Below are 17053 nucleotides of genomic sequence, written 5' to 3' on the forward strand. Positions count from 1 at the left end.
TCAGTTCTCAGCCTGTCCATGGTATTCTGTTCTAGCAGCACAAAACACACTAAGACAGGTGCTCTCTCTCCCCATCACTGTCACAAACATGGGAGCTCGGTGTGCACAAGGCTGGAGCCCCACCTCAGTCAGCTCCTTGGTCTCATACCCCAGCAGCATTGCCAGGCACTGATGGAGATTGGAGATCCCCAAAGTAAAACAAACAGGAGATCACGATTGGGAGCAGTTGGCCCCCCAGCGCCCAGTGGCCCACCTCCTGCCTGCATCTGCAGTCTGAGAAGTGGGATCCGAACCACAGGCTGCCCTGTGCTCCCCTCCCCCAGACCCCACTAGCCCTCTCAGAGAATTGGTAACGTAATGAAACACATCTAAGGCCACAGACTTTTGGTTCTGCTTTGTGCATCTATTTATTTGTTTTTCTTTTCTCTCTGCTTGGGTTTACCTGGGAACCTTTTAATTGCGCCTTTTGATAAGTGCTCCTGGTTGACACTGAGGTGCGGCAGGCCCAGCCCTTCTCAGTTATTCAGGGAAGCCCTCCAAGGCTCAGCTATAATTAGAAGTCAATTAAATTAGAAACCATTCATATGGTTCTTGGAAGGCCTCCAGCCCTGCTGAGAGCCTCTGGCCCTATCCACAGACTCAGTGGAAACCTCTCTCTGCTAACCCCACCATCCTGAAGCCAAGTCCAGGGCTGCTGGGAGGGGGAACAGGCTCCTATCGGTTCCCTTTCAGGCCTTTGCTTGTACCCAAACTCCCGCCTCACCCGGCGGGCTGTAGGTCGCCCTTGCCTCCCCACCACCCCGACCTCCCGTCGCTGCCTGCCCCAGCTTGCTCTGTTGCTAGAAGGAAAACACCCAGCGAGTTCACCTCTGGGGTGGCTGGCTCCTCAATCTTGCCTCAGTCCATTTAGTGTTTTCCAAACGGTAAATGCAGCACTGAAGTGCACGTAGTGTGTGGGAAAAGGCAGTTTTTGAACCTCATCAAGAAGGTCTGGAAATAGAACCCTTCCCCAAAGCCACCTGGAGGTCTCCACCGAGTGAGACACCTCCGAGGTGACTGGGCCAACAGCCGGGGCCCAAGGAAAGACCCAGGACCGCCACTGTGCTTTGCCAGTGACCCTAGTCAGGTCCGTCCTCTGGGACCCCTCCCCCCGGGGACCCCCTTCCCCCGCCTATTCTTAGAGCAGCCAGGGACACACGCTTTTTCCTTTATCACAGAGTTCATACTCTCTGTTCTAGACCATTCAGACAATACAGACCTGCATAAAATAAAAAGTGAATGTTCCCTGGAATGCTCCCTCAGTCCTTGGCCACCCCCATCTGATTTCGGTTACTGCCAAAAAAAATCTTTGCTGGAAGTTCAGCAGGCATCACTCCAGACCTGCTTTCATGCATTTAGAAACTTTACCAATACACCCGGAGGCATTCTCCTGTATGATTTCTTTCTCACCCAACAACAGGTGGTACAGCCCTGCTTGGTGTTCCAGGAAACTGAAGTTCCTTTGGATTTTTCGTGGGTGTGCATTTGTTGCCATGATAAACAAGCATACTATCCTACAGGATCGAGGGCATGTGCTGTTGTACTCGGGAGGCAGGACGGGTGTGCTCCCCAGGGACCTCTGGAAGGCCGGCCGACTGGAAGCTCCCTTGCAGCCAATTAACTGATTAGTTCCACAAATTAAGCAGCAGCCTTCTCTGCCTCGGATGGGAAGGGACATTTTCCACGCTGCTATGGTTTGAATGTTTTCCCCACAGTTTATGTGTTAAAAACACACACATACTTGGCATTGGGTGCATCCCCTAAAGGGCCATTCTCTTTCCAGAAATCTCCGTGAACAAGCCATTAAGTCCTGGGGGATTTGGAAAAGAAGATTGTGGCTGTCGGTCCCCACTGACAGGGCCTCTGATCTTTTGCTCTCCTCCGCCATTCCCTGGCTGCTGACTTACACAGCTCCCGCCTCCTTCTCCAACTTAATTTCTTTTTTTCTTTTCTTTTCTTTTCCTTTTTTTTTTTTTTTTTTTTTTTTTGAGACGGAGTCTCACTCAGTCGCCCAGGCTGGAGTGCAGTGGCGCGATCTTGGCTCACTGCAAGCTCCGCCTCCCGGGTTCATGCCATTCTCCTGCCTCAGCCTCCCGAGTAGCTGGGAGTACAGGCACCCACTACCACGCCTGGCTAATTTTTTTTGTATTTTTAGTAGAGACAGAGTTTCACCGTGTTAGCCAGGATGGTCTCGATCTCCTGACCTCGTGATCCGCCCACCTCAGCTTCCCAAAGTGTTGGGATTACAGGCATGAGCCACCATGCCCAGGCTCTCCAACTTAATTTCTTTATTTCCAATAAATAATCTTTGGCTACCCTTCTCCCTTTAGGATGTTGCAGGATTTTTCCAAAAGAAAGAAAAGAAAAGGAGGAAGGGAGGAAAGATTCCTATGTATCATGGCATATGTTCATCACGGTATTTTTGTGCGCAATATTGGGAATTAATTGGTTTTCATGACCAGTGATGGCTTGCTAAGGACAAGAGGATGCTGAGGGTGAAAGGTCTTGGGGAGTTTGGGTTCCAGGGCCCAGTTGGGCTTCTGGTCTGAGTCAGTGGTTGATTCTGGAAAGTTCCTCACACAACCCAGCATCTAGAACATCTTGCTGTTTTGTCATGTCAAGAGGACAGTGAACCAGAGTGCAGCCACTGGGGAATCTAGGTGACAACAAGTGCACATTATCTCTCTTTGTAGAGCCAGGCTAATTAATACCCAGACTCCCAAGTAAAATTGCTTTGAGTCAGAAACACAGGTCTCCATTCAGAAAATGAAAAAACAAACAAGCAAAAAAATAAAAAATAAAAAAATAAACCCACCTCTTCCTTCAAGGCAGTGCATTCGTGTAATATTAATAGTTGGTGAAAAGCATCAGAACACCTCAGCTGCAGCCATGCTCAGTCCCTTAAGTAGCTGCGTGACCCGGGGCAAGTCACTTAACCTCTCTGGGCTCCCACTATCTCAACTGTAAAGTTAGGTTGTTGGACTTGTCCACTTGGATGGACAACCTGTTCTTAACAGAGAGAGGGAAGAACCTTACGGTGGGGCTGGGAGAGCATTCAGAAGGGGCACAGACCAGAATCTGATTCCTGGCAGTCTCTCCCAGGGGTCCTCCTGTGTCCGGGGCCCAAAGGCCAGGACTGGCCTAGAGGACTCCGGACTTAAAGCTCATGTAAGGCTGGGTTTCTCCAAACCCTCTGAACACGAGAAACAATTACTAACCTCAGGTTTAACTGTGGGCCCTCCATGTGCTCCCAGCCTCCTTTCAGGCTCCCTCCTGGGCGTGGCCACGAGGCTGGGAAGGCCCCAGAATCAGCTCAAATGGCATGGGTACAGCTTCAGCTTCACGTCTGCCTTTTCTTTTAGGATGTATAGTTTCCCCTCTGTTTGCTGGAAGGCACTTTATATCCAGTGGGGTTAAATTACAGGTAGCCGGACCCCCGGTTGGGGGGCTACCGCCAGTGCCCAGCTAATGATGCGTGTCTTTCAGGTAAGCCCTTGGGAGAGGATGGCCCATGTGGGGGACTACACGCAGATGCCCTGGCTCCCCGTCCTGGTGGTAAGTGGTCAGAGCCCCTCACTCTCACAGCGCCCTCATCCTGGTGATGGCTGGACCGTTTCTTAGCCTCTTCAGCTGTAAAATGGGAATGCTGGTCATAGTCCCTCCTTCACAGGGTTCTTCTGAGGGTGAAATGAAACCAGGCCTGCAAAGCACGGAACTCGGCCCCAGGCTGAAGTTAGATTGATTTCATTGGTATCTCCCTTCATAGGGTCTCAAGGATATAAACGCTCTTGAGTGCTTGTTTGTGGTGTGATACACACAGCCCAGTGTCTGTGTGATGAGCTCATGCTTAGGGGCCGCACAGCTGAGAAAGACTTGAAAGACTCAGACCCCCACCCCCATCCTCCTGGACATGCCGGCCTTCTGAGGAGCCACTGTATTAGAGGCTCAGTGGGGGACAGGGGCGCCTCCTCCATGACCTTGGCAAGTGCGTTGACGAGGAGAATTCAGAGCAGGCCTTGATGGTGGGACGAGGCTTGGCCAGCAGGGGTGAGGCAGGGTGGTTCTGGTGGGGGCTGGCCGTGCCCAGGTGATCAACCAGGAGCCACTGGAGACTCAGCAGCAGTGAGCACTCACAAGCTGGCACCTTCCCAGACTGAGCCCCCACCACAGAGCACCCCCTTCCTATGTCAACCTTGGGCTCTTGGGGGAGTCACACATGTTTCTAAGGAGATATGGAGGCCACAACACCCCTCTTTGTTGGCAGGTGTCTCTGATGTGCTCGGCCCGAGCAGAATACTCAAACTGCGGCGAGAACGAATACTACAACCAGACTACGGGGCTGTGCCAGGAGTGCCCCCCTTGCGGGCCAGGGGAGGAGCCCTACCTGGTAAGGACCCAGCCCTCCTGGGGCCTCGTGCGCTCTCAGGGGAGGCCTCCTGCTTGCGGCATTGGTGCCCTGAGCCTGCATGGCTGTGTGAGAGGTCGCCAGGGTGTATCAAACCAGCCAGTCACACTCCCTGGACGTTGAGATTGACGGCGAGAGCTGCCGTGAGCCCAGGAACGGCACTCTCCGGCTGAGCATTCGTAAACAGATTTTTCAGCAGTTCTGCAATGTTTTTAAAGGACCACTTTCCCACTCTACCCTGATTAAACGAGCATCAGGTCATCTGATTGGAAGCAGGATTGAAATGTTCTCCAGTACTAGTGCATTTTTTCCTGAGTGCTGCATCTCCCTCCTCCTCTGGGCAAGCTAAGCACTAAGGGAAACCTCCAGGGTTTCAGCGTCTGGTTCTTGTAGCAAGCTGAGGAAAGTTAGATGCCAAGTGCTACCTGCACTGCCTGGGCATTCCAGCAGCTCACTGAATTCACCTCAGGGAGGCTCAGAAGAGGGGCAGCGTCTAGAGAGTGGCAAGGAAAGGGACAAACCCGGAGCGTGAGCTGGTTCCTGGGGGCTTTGCAGTTAGGACAAGCCAGGAAACCGAGGCCCAGCAAGAGTAGCTTCCGGAGACAGCCGGCACGTCACTGCCCAAGGACCGTGGGCCGAGTCGGTGTGGTTTGGCTGCTGCACCTACCTGTGTCTCCTCTCTTCTTCCCCCGGCCAGTCCTGTGGTTACGGCACCAAAGACGAGGACTATGGCTGCGTCCCCTGCCCGGCGGAGAAATTTTCCAAAGGAGGCTACCAGATATGCAGGCGCCACAAAGACTGTGAGGGCTTCTTCCGGGCCACCGTGCTGACGCCGGGGGACATGGAGAACGACGCCGAGTGTGGCCCTTGTCTTCCTGGGTAAGCACAGGCCCTCCTGGCAAACCCGGGGATGCTTTCTGCAGAAAACCCCAAGGGGCTATGGGCAAGGACCTTGGGAACAGGGTGTCATGGACACTGCAGGCCTCAGTGCAGCCACACACCTGGCCTTGGTCCTGTCCCGCAAGGGGCAGCATCCAGGACGGAGAGTCCTGGCCCCTGCGGTGGACAGGCAGCCCATCAGGCTCTGCCTCTGTGTCTCCTAAGTGGCCATTAACCATCCTAATATCTTCTGACCACCAAAAGGAAGCAAATTGCTTGAATACTTACAGTAGAGTAACACATGTGAAACACTTTGGGAAAAAGAAAACTAAAAGTTCATACAAAAGCAGTATCTTTAGTATTCTGGGAACACTGTGGGGATGCTATCAATAAAAATATTTGAGTCATATGATACTATAATCCCACCAAAATGATTATGCATCAGAGATTTTCCAAAAAAAAACTGAAAATGCAATTAGCCTGAAAGAGAGAAAGAAAATCTTCCTTTTTCCAGGCAGGACACCTCAGCAAGTTCTGCCAGGGACCAGGAAAATACACTGTCAATCCCCAGAAAATCCTGAGCCACGGCTATTGCTGCTTCCTCCCCCTAGTGGCCACAACGCATAATGCTTTGCAAAGGCTACAAATAGAGACTAAAAATAAAAGCAGTGGTGGTGTCCCTGGTACAGCTGGTACAGGTGGGAGAGGTGGCGGCAGTGATGAGGCCGGTGGGGATGGGGGAGATGACCACAGCTCAGTGCATAAGGCACACTCAGAGTGTCTTAGGAGTTGCAGAAGGACTTCTCACCTCATGGCTGGGGAGGTAGTGTCAGCAGGGGTCTTGGGAGATTTGTGGAGGTGATACCTGGATGAGTTAGGCTAAGAAGTAGGACAGAGGCCTACAGGTGGAGATGCTGACGCCAGAGCTCAGAGGGCTGGGCAGCTGGGCAGCGCCTGGGACTCTGATTGGGTCCCTGTGGCCAGAGCAAGAGTTGCACACCTGGAGGTGTGCACAAGCCGGGGAGGAGGGCAGGGACCAGATGGAACCAGGCTCTGGAAACCACCGCTGAAGACTTGAACCTTCAGCTTGAAGCCGATGCAGGTCAGCACACAGACTGCTGAGCCAGGTAGGACACAGCAGGACGTCCTTCTGGAAGCTTCTGGAAGCAGCGAGGGACATGGCTGAGCACGGAAAGCCTAGAGCCCTGGGACCAGGGGTGCTGTGGGCAGGGAGAGGGCTGGAGCAGAGGCGTTGGGGGTAGAGGAGAGGAAGAATCTGAGAGCCCTCTGAAAGAGAGCACTGACCAGGGGTGCAGACGGCACACAGCAGGGGAAAGAGATTCAGAAGAGGACACTCAGGTGTCTCCGTGACTGGCCGTGTGGAAAGAGTGCCACTTGATCAGCTGCAGAAGACAGGAGCAGGAGGGTGCTTGGTGGGGAGGTGGAGGGAGGATAGAGGCTGTGTGTGTGGAATTTGAGGGGACTGTGGGACATCCAGACCTAGATAGCTAACCCAGAGACGGCCTGAAGCTCCAGGTGGAGATTCAGAGCTGGGAAGTCAGCTACGCACTCAGGGTGCTGGGAGCAGCTGTGGTAGAAGAGTTCCCCCGGAGGCAAATTCCCCCTGCAGGGAGAGGGCGGATGCACCACGCAACCTCACTGATCTGTGCTGCTGGCTCTGGCCTGGCTACGGTTCAGATCCGAGAAGGTGTCCACCAGTACTCGAAGGCCAGGGCTGACTCTGTGGCCTGAAGACAACGTGCTTGGTTCTGATACATTTACCAGAAAGTGTGTAATGTTTAAAGAAGTTGGACGCTGGAAGGGTGGTGAGCTCCCTGCCTCTGGAAGGATTCAGGTGAATGTGGACGGCCATCTGCAGAATTAGTGGGCAGGCTGCTCTCTGGGCTTTTAACATTCTTTCCAGTGCTGGAATATTGATGCCTCCTGCCCTGCTCCGTGGGACAGTGACCTGCTCAGTCCACACCACCCTTAGCACCCAGGACATAGCAAGGCCCAGCACACTTGCTGGGCAGGCAAGGGTCCCAGTGCAGAGACACCCTCAGCACGCGCCTCCGAGTGCCTTCGCACTGCTCCCAGGGGTGCAGACGATGGGAACAGTTTCCAGGCTGGCTTCACTATGTGCTGTGTCTGCTCAAATCATCACTGCCAGTCCCAATGCCACCAAAATTGAAAGCCCCCGCCTTGCCTCCGAATCCCAGCTCCTCTTAGGGGCTCATGCCGCCCCCTCTACTGCAGACAAGGCTTCCCCACGGTAGGACCCTGGAGGCCCCACTTCCTCTTGTGAGGCTGTCATGCTGTGTCACAGAGGAGGATCACAGGAGTCTTGGCAGACCGGTGTGACTAGCTCCATGAAAGGCTGCGTTCATTCCTGAATCCGAGTGGCTGTCAGGCTACGGATGCGAATTGCCTCGTCCCAGTGTGTCCTGGGCCCCGGCTGCTGCCTGTGGTTTGGTTTGGCAGGTACTCCTCCTGATGCTCCGCCCTCCCGGCTGTGTGGCCAGGACACTCACTGAACAATGAGCAGCACCCGAGGCTTTCCTGTGGGAAGAGGTTCTGTGGGAGGACCTGGGAACCGAAACAGGAGGAAAGCAGGAGAGAGAGGTTACGTTTCCCCACCTCTCCAGGGCGCCTTCTCACCCCAGAGGATTTGCCAGCCCGTGGTTCTGGATGGCAGGGGCAGGGGGCAGGACACAGCGGCTCTGCACTCGTTCTGCACACCAACATGGCTGGAGGAAAATGAACATCTGGGAACCTGCAGCGTCCCTTACAGGCATGAGAGTTCTGAAGAAAGGAACTCTCTGGGAAAATCTATATCTACTGACTGAGAGAAAGTCCGTCCCTAAACAACAGATCGTAGGGGACCCAATTAAACTGACTCTTGTCCTGGGCTGTACACCTTAATCAATGGATATAGAACAGAGGTCGGGGGACCTAGGAAGAAAGCCAAATATGGATCAAAATGTAGGAAATTAGACCTTTCCAGAAAGACGAAGGGAGCAGACACTCTGTAGCTGGGCCAGAGATCCCTAAATGAACACCTGATTTCGGGTTGGTGACAAGCTCAGGCAGAAAAAGATAGGCACGTGTTCCTCGTTGCTGTGCAGCCCAGGATGAGAGACCCAGGTGTAAGCCACACCGTGCGGAGTTTAGGCTAGTCCCACAGAGAGAACCTAACATTTAGAAATGTTGTGTGCAGTAGTACGTGCTAGAAAACGGTGGCTTCTCCTTGTCAGGAGGCACTGAACACTCACGGGGTGAGGAAGCACAGTTTCATAACAGCCTCTTGGAGCCAATGTGTTTTTAAAAGTTTATCACCGGCCAGGCACGGTGCCTTAGGCCTGTAATTCCAATGCTTTGGGAGGCCAAGGCAGGTGGATCGCTTGAGGTCAGGACTTCGAGACCAGCCTGGCCAACTGGTGAAACCCCGTCTCTACTAAAAATGCAAAAATTAGCCAGGCATCATGATGCATGCCTGTAATCCCAGCTACTTGGGAGGCTGAGGCAGGAGAATTGTTTGCACCTGGGAGGTGGAAGTTGCAGTGAGCCAAGATTGCTCCTCTGCACTCCAGCCTGGGCAACAGAGGGAGACTCTGTCTCAGGAAAAAAAAAAAAAAAAAAAAGTTTATTACCTTTCAATATTCCTTAACTGAGTGACTGGATAGGTTGCATAGCTGTACCCATGCACATGACCCCCACGGATGAGGGTGGCCAGCCTGTGACAGAAGGTGCCTGGGTTCCCAGGACAAGCCAAAGACGCAGTTGTGGGACAGAGCCACCGCCCTCCCCATGCTCAGAATGTAGTGGCCCCAGTGGGCACCCATCCTACGGCCGGGTGTTCTGCACCCACCGTGTGGCCGTGGAGCATCACCCATGACAGAGAGCAAGCCCGGCACCTGGGGTGTGAACTAGGATGGGCAGAGGCCTTCTGGGGCCTCTGTCCACCTCAGCATCCAGGTTCCACAGAGAAGAACTTGGCATCATTCATTCATTCAGCCAGTGTTTACAGAGAACCATTCTTCCTCAGTGCCTAGCACAAGGTCCAAGGAAATATAGATGTGAACAAGGCTTGCCCTGGAGGGCCTCCGAGTCCAGGAGCGGGACCAATCCCCCTAGGTGGGAGAGAGAATGCCTGGAGGCAGAGTGAGAAAAGGTGGAGGAGGCGAGGGACGAGGAGGTGACGCACGGAGGAGGTGAGATGGGGAGTAGGGGGCTGCCTAGGAGCCCAAGATGTTTCTCAGAAGTGTCAGCTTGGGCTGGGGACATTAGAAAGCTGCAGGTGGACCTGGTCTGGCCCACATGCCCGTGAGCTCACAAGGCCAGGTGGCAGACACGTGCCTTGGCCTGCCTCATAGAAAGAGGTGGCTTCTGGAGGGCAGAAGGTAGATTTGCGAGAGGCTTAGCTGTAAAACTAGCTGTCGTGGCTTCTCTGGGAGGTGTTTTGAGATTGGTTAATTAATGTTTACAAGATACACAGGGATCTGAGGATAAAGGGCTTTGAGGGAGAGCAGGCAATTATGGTCCTAACATTACTGGTAACAGTCCAGGCTCAGGAAGGCGGGAGCCCACAGACCCCCGCGCCAGGTTGCTGCTTAGCACTACCATCAGCAGGGGACTCTGTGGGGCCTGGCTAATAAAAAAGAGATTAGAAAACAGTCATGGAAATATTCCTTCTCATCCCAGCTCTTGAATTGCAATAGGGAAAGCATTGGCGCCACTCATGTTATTTAATCAACTTCTCACCTTGTGACAAATGGCTCCACGCTCTCCGCTGAGCATTTGTTTATGGAAAATGGGCCCAGCCTAGGGTAGGAGCCACAGCCTGCAGAGGGAAGGCACCCGAGCTGGGAGCCCCAAGGAGAGGGTGGTGCCAGCAGAGGCTGTGCCTGGGAGTGGGGCAGCCGCAGGGAGCACAGGCACAGGGCAGACCCCTGAGAGCAGGACCTGAGCCGTCATATAGCCACGGGGCTGGCGCTGTGACTTCGGGGAGCTGAAAGACAAAATGGAGCATCACTGGGAGCTGAAGGACTTCAAACGGAGCTACTGTGAATGATTTGTTCCTTGCGCTGTATGTGCAACCCCAGCGTAAAGGCTTTGCTCTTCCAAGGGTGTCTTCCGTAAAGTGCTTCCTGAGGAGGAGGTACTTGCAACCTGGTTGTGTTGCCGGCTGTCATGAGGGCCACCTGCATTGACCTCTCTGGACAGCACAACCGTCTGTCTCCTGCAGCTGCACTCTGGTGGCATTCAGCAGCAATGCAGATGGCCTGGGAGTTCCACGTGTCCCAGAGGCACACTCACGCCCGTAATCCCAGCAGGCTGCAGGCTCTGGGGAGGTCGCCCACCGAGGGCGTGTTCCTCCTCCAGGAGGGTCTGGCCTTGGTTGGTGTGACCCCTGGGGGGCTAAGCAGGGCCTACATGTGGAGGCACAGGGATATTTCTGGTGGATGATGGTGATGGCACACACACTAAACACAGCCACCAGAGAGAGGAATCAGAAAGGGGCTGAGATTAAAAGAAAGGCCCACACTGGCGGCTCAATATTGTTAAAAGAATGCTCCATTTTAATACAGGCTGAAACCCCAAGGAAACTGAGTGGACAGAGCGGGCGGCTGACTGGACGTGGCCTCATGCCCAACTTGGATTGTGGGCCTGCAGACCGGCCGCCGTGCTCTCTGTGCCAGTCCCTGCCTGCGTGCTGTCCAGCTCACCTGTCTCTGTTTTGTCTTGTCTCTCCCCCATAGCTACTACATGCTGGAGAACAGACCCAGGAACATCTACGGCATGGTCTGCTACTCCTGCCTCCTGGCGCCCCCCAACACCAAGGAATGTGAGTGTCTTTGTCCTCCCACCAGCACGGTATTTGTTCAGCACGGGTCTCTTTCACTAGAGAGGGTGTAGGAAGCAGCCGGTCCTGGCACCTGGACAAGGTGAATCACAGTAACAGCATTAGTGAAACTGTGCCTGTGGCCTGTCTAGACAGGTCTATGAAGGCAGGGAGGTCTGCCACAGCTGAGCCTTGAGTCAGAGGCTGAGGTGCTAGTGCAGGTTGGCCACCGGCTACCTGACAAGTCACTTAACCTCCATGAGCCTCGGTTTTCTCATCTGTAATGTGGGGGTACTAACATCTGACCTACCAATCTCACATGGTTATTGTAAAAACCAAGGAGATCACAGAGGCGAAGTACTACTATTTTGCAAAGTACTACGAAGCGCTAGGTGAGAATGAGGCCAAGGAAAATATAAATGTGATCACAATTAATGAAACCGATTCCACAAAGCACATGTTAACAGTCTCAGGAGTTTATAATCCTGCCTTGGGGTGTTTCTGTCCTGTTCTTTCAGTCTGGCTTTCATGGGCATCTGTTTATGAGGAAGGGCCAGGTACCTCTGCCTCAGAGGAATGTGCTGGGTGGACTCTTGGATGTGTGGTCTGGGAGAGACGAAGGCAGGTAGGACAGGCAGCTGGGAGGAAGCTGGGTGTCTGGTCCCGGGCTGCAGGAGCACTTGCCACCCTCTGGCTCCTTCAAGGCTGGAGGAGCAGCTGACCCTGGGACCCTGCCTCTCTTTGCTCTCCGTAAGGCCCCACTACCCCCGTGTCTCGTAATAATGTTGTCCAGGAGAAAGAGGGCCTGCATCTTACCACGCTGGAAGGAAGGGAGGAGCAGGAATGGGGTGCAGCATGTCCTCCCTCCTTCTGGTCAAGTCAGGAGGAGGGTTCTGTGCTGTGGGCTGTGCTGCAGGGAGAGCAATTCTGTCCCTTCCAAATCACTGAAGTGCATGAGCCCTGCACCAGTGAGTTTGCTCATCTTCAAAACCATTTCCCTTGCCAGCCGTATGCTAATTAATTCACAAATTAGAGGAGGCCGCAGCTCGGCGCCAGCCTGACCCATGGTGGAGCCAGCTGCCATGGCCCACGTGTCCTCTGTGGGGATCTAGGCTGACTCAAGGCCAGATCATTGTGGGATGAAGAACCAGTCTGGAAAGATGTCAGACACTCCCTACCTATTCGGAAAAGCATCTTTGCCTGTGGAACCTGGGAGAAGAACAGCCCTCCTCAGGGGCCCTTCTGTTCGAGAGTTCTCACACGGCGCAGCCTTCCGTGTCCAATGTGGCAGCCAGAATAGACTCGAGTCGCGGCAGGGGCGCCTCTCTAAGTCCAGCAGTGAGGTCTGTCACATGTGGAAAGCAAGCACAGTCCCCTGAGTCCTGAAGATTTTAAAGACGAGCGCACCCCACTCCCACCTCCTGCCCTTGCCTGCTTAATGGAAAGCCGGCTCCCAGGAAGGCCTTGGGGTAGGGCCTTAGAATCCAGCCCTGAGGGAGATCAGCGGAGAAATAGACAGTCCTGCTGTGTTCTCGTTAGAAGCCCCTTGGGCAAGGCCCCAGGCCTCAGCTTGCCCATCTGGGAAATGGGGAGATGCGGCCAGCTAGGCCTTGGGGTGGATGGACCCCTGCCTGGGTCGGGGCCTCAGTGTGAATGCCAAACAGAGTGATGCTCTCCACCTCTGGGCCTGCACTGGTCTCAATCCAGAGATCTTTTTACCCCGGGCACCTGCCCAGCAGTCAGCAAAACGTCAGAGCTAGAAAGCCCCGTGGAGTCACTGAGACCCACACACAGGACCGTCATCAGCAGCCTCACCCTGGACAGCCAGGGATTCAGGAAACATTTCATCAGGAGTCCGAAATTGCCAACTAGCTGCCCAGGTCCAGCAGGCCCTGTCTTCCTCAAACCCATGGTTGTGGTCAAGAGCACCTCCTCCTCCCCTCTGTTTTCTTGATTTACCTGGGCCCTCGCCAAACGAAATTCACATCCTTGGTACTCTGTAGCAACAAATGGTGGATTATGCAAACCACAGTCAGACTTGCCAAGAGCCCCTGACTGAGGATGACACACACCTTAGGAGAGCTGCAGCAGACAATGGGTCGCAGCTGCAGGGGAGGCACCAGCCAGGAGTGAGCCCAGGTCAGTGCCAGGGTCTCCCCAGCCTAGGAGTGCCCACAGCGCTCCCCCACACCTCCTGGACTCGAACCCCACGCTGAGGCACCTGTGCAGTGCAATCACCTCCTATCCTAAAAGAGATGGCGGCTTCTCTGCACCTCTGTGAAGCAGAGGGTTTCAGGCGGGTGATTCTCAGGGGAGCACCATGGGAGTTTCTTACGACTCCAATTGCTGGGCCCCCCTCCCCCGATTCATCAGGTCTGGATGAACCAGAGAATGTACCTTTTTAGCAAGTTTGGGAACCACTAGGGTAGGTTATGAGCTTGCTCTGGAGCTTCACTGCCTGAGTTAAACGAATTATCTCACCTCCCGGAGCCTCCATGTTCTCTCCTGCCCAGGGCAGCTCCCAGTGGTGCCCACTGCCCAGGCTGCTGTGTGGCTCAGGGGCAATTTTGCCCACCGTATCCACCCAGAAGCACATCGTGAGTGCCCCAGGGTGTTAATTAATGTGATGCAGCCCTCAAATAATCCTGAGGAGAAATGAAAAAGCAACGTATATTTTCCTTTAAAATGGAATAAAATCATTCCAGTTTCTGGGGTTGCCAAGTAACAAGAGGGAAATCAAAGAGGACAGACGTCAGATTGTAGATCAGTCCTGGCTGTGGGTTGGTTGTCACCTTGGATTAAAACATGCTCACCCCCAGCTCTGAGCCTGTACTCAGTGACTGCAATACTGTGGAGCCCTGTAGCCCGGTGAAAAGAGATGAAAAGGCCTTCGGTTATTTTTCAGTTAAATTACAGAGCAAGACGTACTTGGGGCGACCAGAGCTTTCTGGTTTTCTGTTTTCCCTGCACCATCCTGCATAAATGGATCTGTGTTGTAATGACAGTGCGGGCAGCGAGGTCAACACGTTGCCCTGGCGTAATAGGGAGGAAGATAGGGTCCAGCATCAGGCTTGGGTTTCATTACAAGTGATCACCCCTGGGAAAGTTTCTCATCTGCAAACTGGGGACATGATTGTTGGGAGGAGAGGTGTGATGGCGTGGGCGATGCATGTGGAGTGCCCACTCCAGGGCCAGGCGCTGGGCACTGACCAGAGATGAAGTATCCCAGCCCAGCAGGCGGCATGGCTCCACAGCCCGTGAGCTGGCCTGCATTTTCCTCACTGACCAGGGGTGCAGACGGCACACAGCAGGGGAAAGAGATTCAGAAGAGGACACTCAGGTGTCTCCGTGACTGGCCATGTGGACATGGTGCCACTTGCTCAGCTGCAGAAGGCAGGGGCAAGAGGGTGCTTAGTGGGGAGGTGGAGGGAAGATAGAGACTCCGTGTGTGGAATTTGAGGCGACTGTGGGAAATCCAGACCGAGATAGCTAACCCAGAGATGGCCTGAAGCTCCAGGCGGAGATCCAGGGCTGGGAAGTCAGCTACGCACTCAGGGTGCTGGGAACACTGGGCAGAAGGCCTCCCCATGAGGCAGCTTCCTAGTGCGGAGAGAGGGCGGGTGCACCACGGAGCCTCGTCGACCTACACTGCCGGTTCTAGCCTGGCTACGGTTCAGACCCGAGAGGGCGCCCCAGGGCCTGGGACACTGGGCAGCAGAAATCCCTCCCTAGAAAGAATGGTCAGGGTCGGGTGCGGTGGCTCACCCCTGAAATCCCAGCACCTTGGGAGGCCTAGGCGGGTGGATCACCTGAGGTCAGGGGTTCAAGATCAGCCTGACCAACATGGAGAAACCCCATCTCTACTAAAAATACAAAATTAACTGGGCATGATGGCGCATGCCTGTCATCCCAGCTACTCAGGAGGCTGAGGAGGAGAATCGCTTGAACCTGGGAGGTGGAGGTTGCGGTGAACTGAGATTGCGCCATTGCACTCCAGCCTGGGCAACAAGAGCGAAACTCTGTCTCTAAATAAGTAAATAAATAAATAGCAGTCAGAGGGTTAAGATTGCAATAGCCTGGCAGCTGTTTTCTTATCATCGGTGATGCAGGCCCCCGAGGCAAAGCCCGAGTAGGCTGGCCTTTTGGAGAAATCTCTGCTACTCTGCGTACTCCATGGTTTCCATCTCTCGTGCCTGGGTGCCCTACTGTGATGCGAAACGGCAAGCACCTCCCCTCAGGTGTGATGCGGGCTTCCCAGCCTCCCAGACACCAGCGTTCAGCTGCTCCTGGCGCAGAGCCTCTCAGACCTGACTGCGCACACATCTCCAGGGACCCGCTGAGCAATGGATTCTGACACAGCGGGTCCCGGTGGGCCCGAGACTCAGCATTTCTAGCAGGTTCCCATGGAATCCCACTTGGAGCAGCTAGGGAGTCTCTGCTGAGTCTGCCCACAGTTCAGAATCTGCCACTAGGGGGTACACAGCCAGTGCCACAGTCTGGGACCCCTTGTCGACAGCTGTAAGAGTCAATAAACAGACCATTCCTAAAAACGCAATCTTTTACCCTCTGCAGAGAACCCCAGCCAGCCTCTAATGCATACTGGTGAGGTTCCAAATTGTGTGGATTAACAGACCTCAAAGGCCCCCATATGAGCTATTGTGGCTGTGAATGGAGGCGTAGCTCCCTCCGGCCATGTGCTTCTGGCTGGCTGAGGCTTCCTGGGGAAGGGGAACACAGTGCCTGGCAGGACGCTTCCCGGAGTCACCGCTGCCTCAAACTCCACGGCGAGCTAGGCAGAACCAGTCCCTGCTCATTTTCACCACCGCTGCCTCGAACTCCACGGCGAGCTAGGCAGAACCAGTCCCTGCTCATTTTCACTTTGTTTATTTATTTTTTTTTTTTGAGACAGATTCTTGCTCTGTCACCCAGGCTGGAGTGCAGTGGTGTGATCTCGGCTCACTGCAACCTCCGCCTCGTGGGTTCAAGTGATTCTCCTGCCTCAGCCTCCTGAGTAGCTAGGACTACAGGTGTGTGCCACCACCCCCAGCTAATTATTTTTTTGTATTTGTAGTAGAGATGGGGTTTCACCATGTTGGCCAGAATGGTCTCGATCTCCTGACCTCGTGATCTGCCCGCCTCAGCCTCCCAAAGTGCTGGGATTACAGACGTGAGCCACCTGGCCTGGCCTCATTTTCACTTTAATATAGGCCTTATATGGACATTTTTGCCTGTTTTCTGGGACTGCAGTTCATACCAGCTTTTATCAAACACCCCAGCTTTGCTTATTCAAAACTCGGGTGCACATGGAAGTGTACGAGGGGAGATGGACCCGCAGTTGGCCACCCAACAGAGACCCATGGAGCACCTTCCACTTAACAGGCATCCCAAGAGGCAGATGAACCGAAACACACAGCACACAGTGGAACGGGCGGAAAGCTCCAGACACTGTATATTTGGTTAGTGAGGAGTTAATCCTCAGTAGACAGGCGTAGACCCCGGCCCAGGAGAACCTGCACGCAGGTGCAGGGGGTGCCAGTGCCTGTCCTGGGGGCTGCACCAGGGCTGCATCTCCAGCCCAGGCCCCTGGGCCTGCTCGCGCCCCACCCTGCCCAGCCCCACCCACCACCCTGCAAGGCTCGAGGGTTTGTCTGTGGACCCACAGCTGGTAACAGCAGAAGGAGTGGAAGAGGATTAGCCCAGGCCGCTCTCTTTTCTTTTTAATATGCTGGGTTTTGCCCAAACCTCTTTTAGACATCACGTGCATTCAACAGGATGCTGGTATGCTAATAATATCGAAATGCATACTTGTGTGATTCTGGGATGGATTTTTTCAAGCGTTTAGGGGTAATGCAGAGTAGGTGCTTGTTTCCCATGGCGATTTTTCTGAC

The 17053-nt window shown here is 54.1% G+C and overlaps 2 protein-coding genes across 5 annotated transcripts in view; one reads left to right on the forward strand and one right to left on the reverse strand.

The window, feature by feature from the left end:
• LOC105471842 (ectodysplasin A receptor) overlaps window positions 1-17053 on the forward strand; it is a 94250-nt gene that overhangs the window by 53064 nt on the left and 24133 nt on the right. For all 4 annotated transcript variants that reach the window (XM_011724612.2, XM_011724610.2, XM_011724607.2 and 1 more), the window contains exons 2-5: window positions 3526-3594; window positions 4304-4426; window positions 5142-5323; window positions 11083-11168. In XM_011724612.2, coding sequence (XP_011722914.2) covers window positions 3544-3594; window positions 4304-4426; window positions 5142-5323; window positions 11083-11168 — 442 coding nt within the window. In that variant the 5' untranslated portion in view covers window positions 3526-3543. The remainder of the gene's footprint in view (window positions 1-3525; window positions 3595-4303; window positions 4427-5141; window positions 5324-11082; window positions 11169-17053) is intronic.
• Window positions 7668-17053, reverse strand: part of LOC105471840 (coiled-coil domain containing 138) — a 158320-nt gene continuing 148934 nt past the window's right edge. The window contains exon 14 of the mRNA XM_071077140.1: window positions 7668-7909. Within this exon, the coding sequence (XP_070933241.1) occupies window positions 7851-7909 (59 nt within the window). The 3' untranslated portion in view covers window positions 7668-7850. The remainder of the gene's footprint in view (window positions 7910-17053) is intronic.

This window comes from Macaca nemestrina, chromosome 13, assembly GCF_043159975.1.
Source record: "Macaca nemestrina isolate mMacNem1 chromosome 13, mMacNem.hap1, whole genome shotgun sequence".
Taxonomy (NCBI): Eukaryota; Metazoa; Chordata; class Mammalia; order Primates; family Cercopithecidae; genus Macaca; species Macaca nemestrina.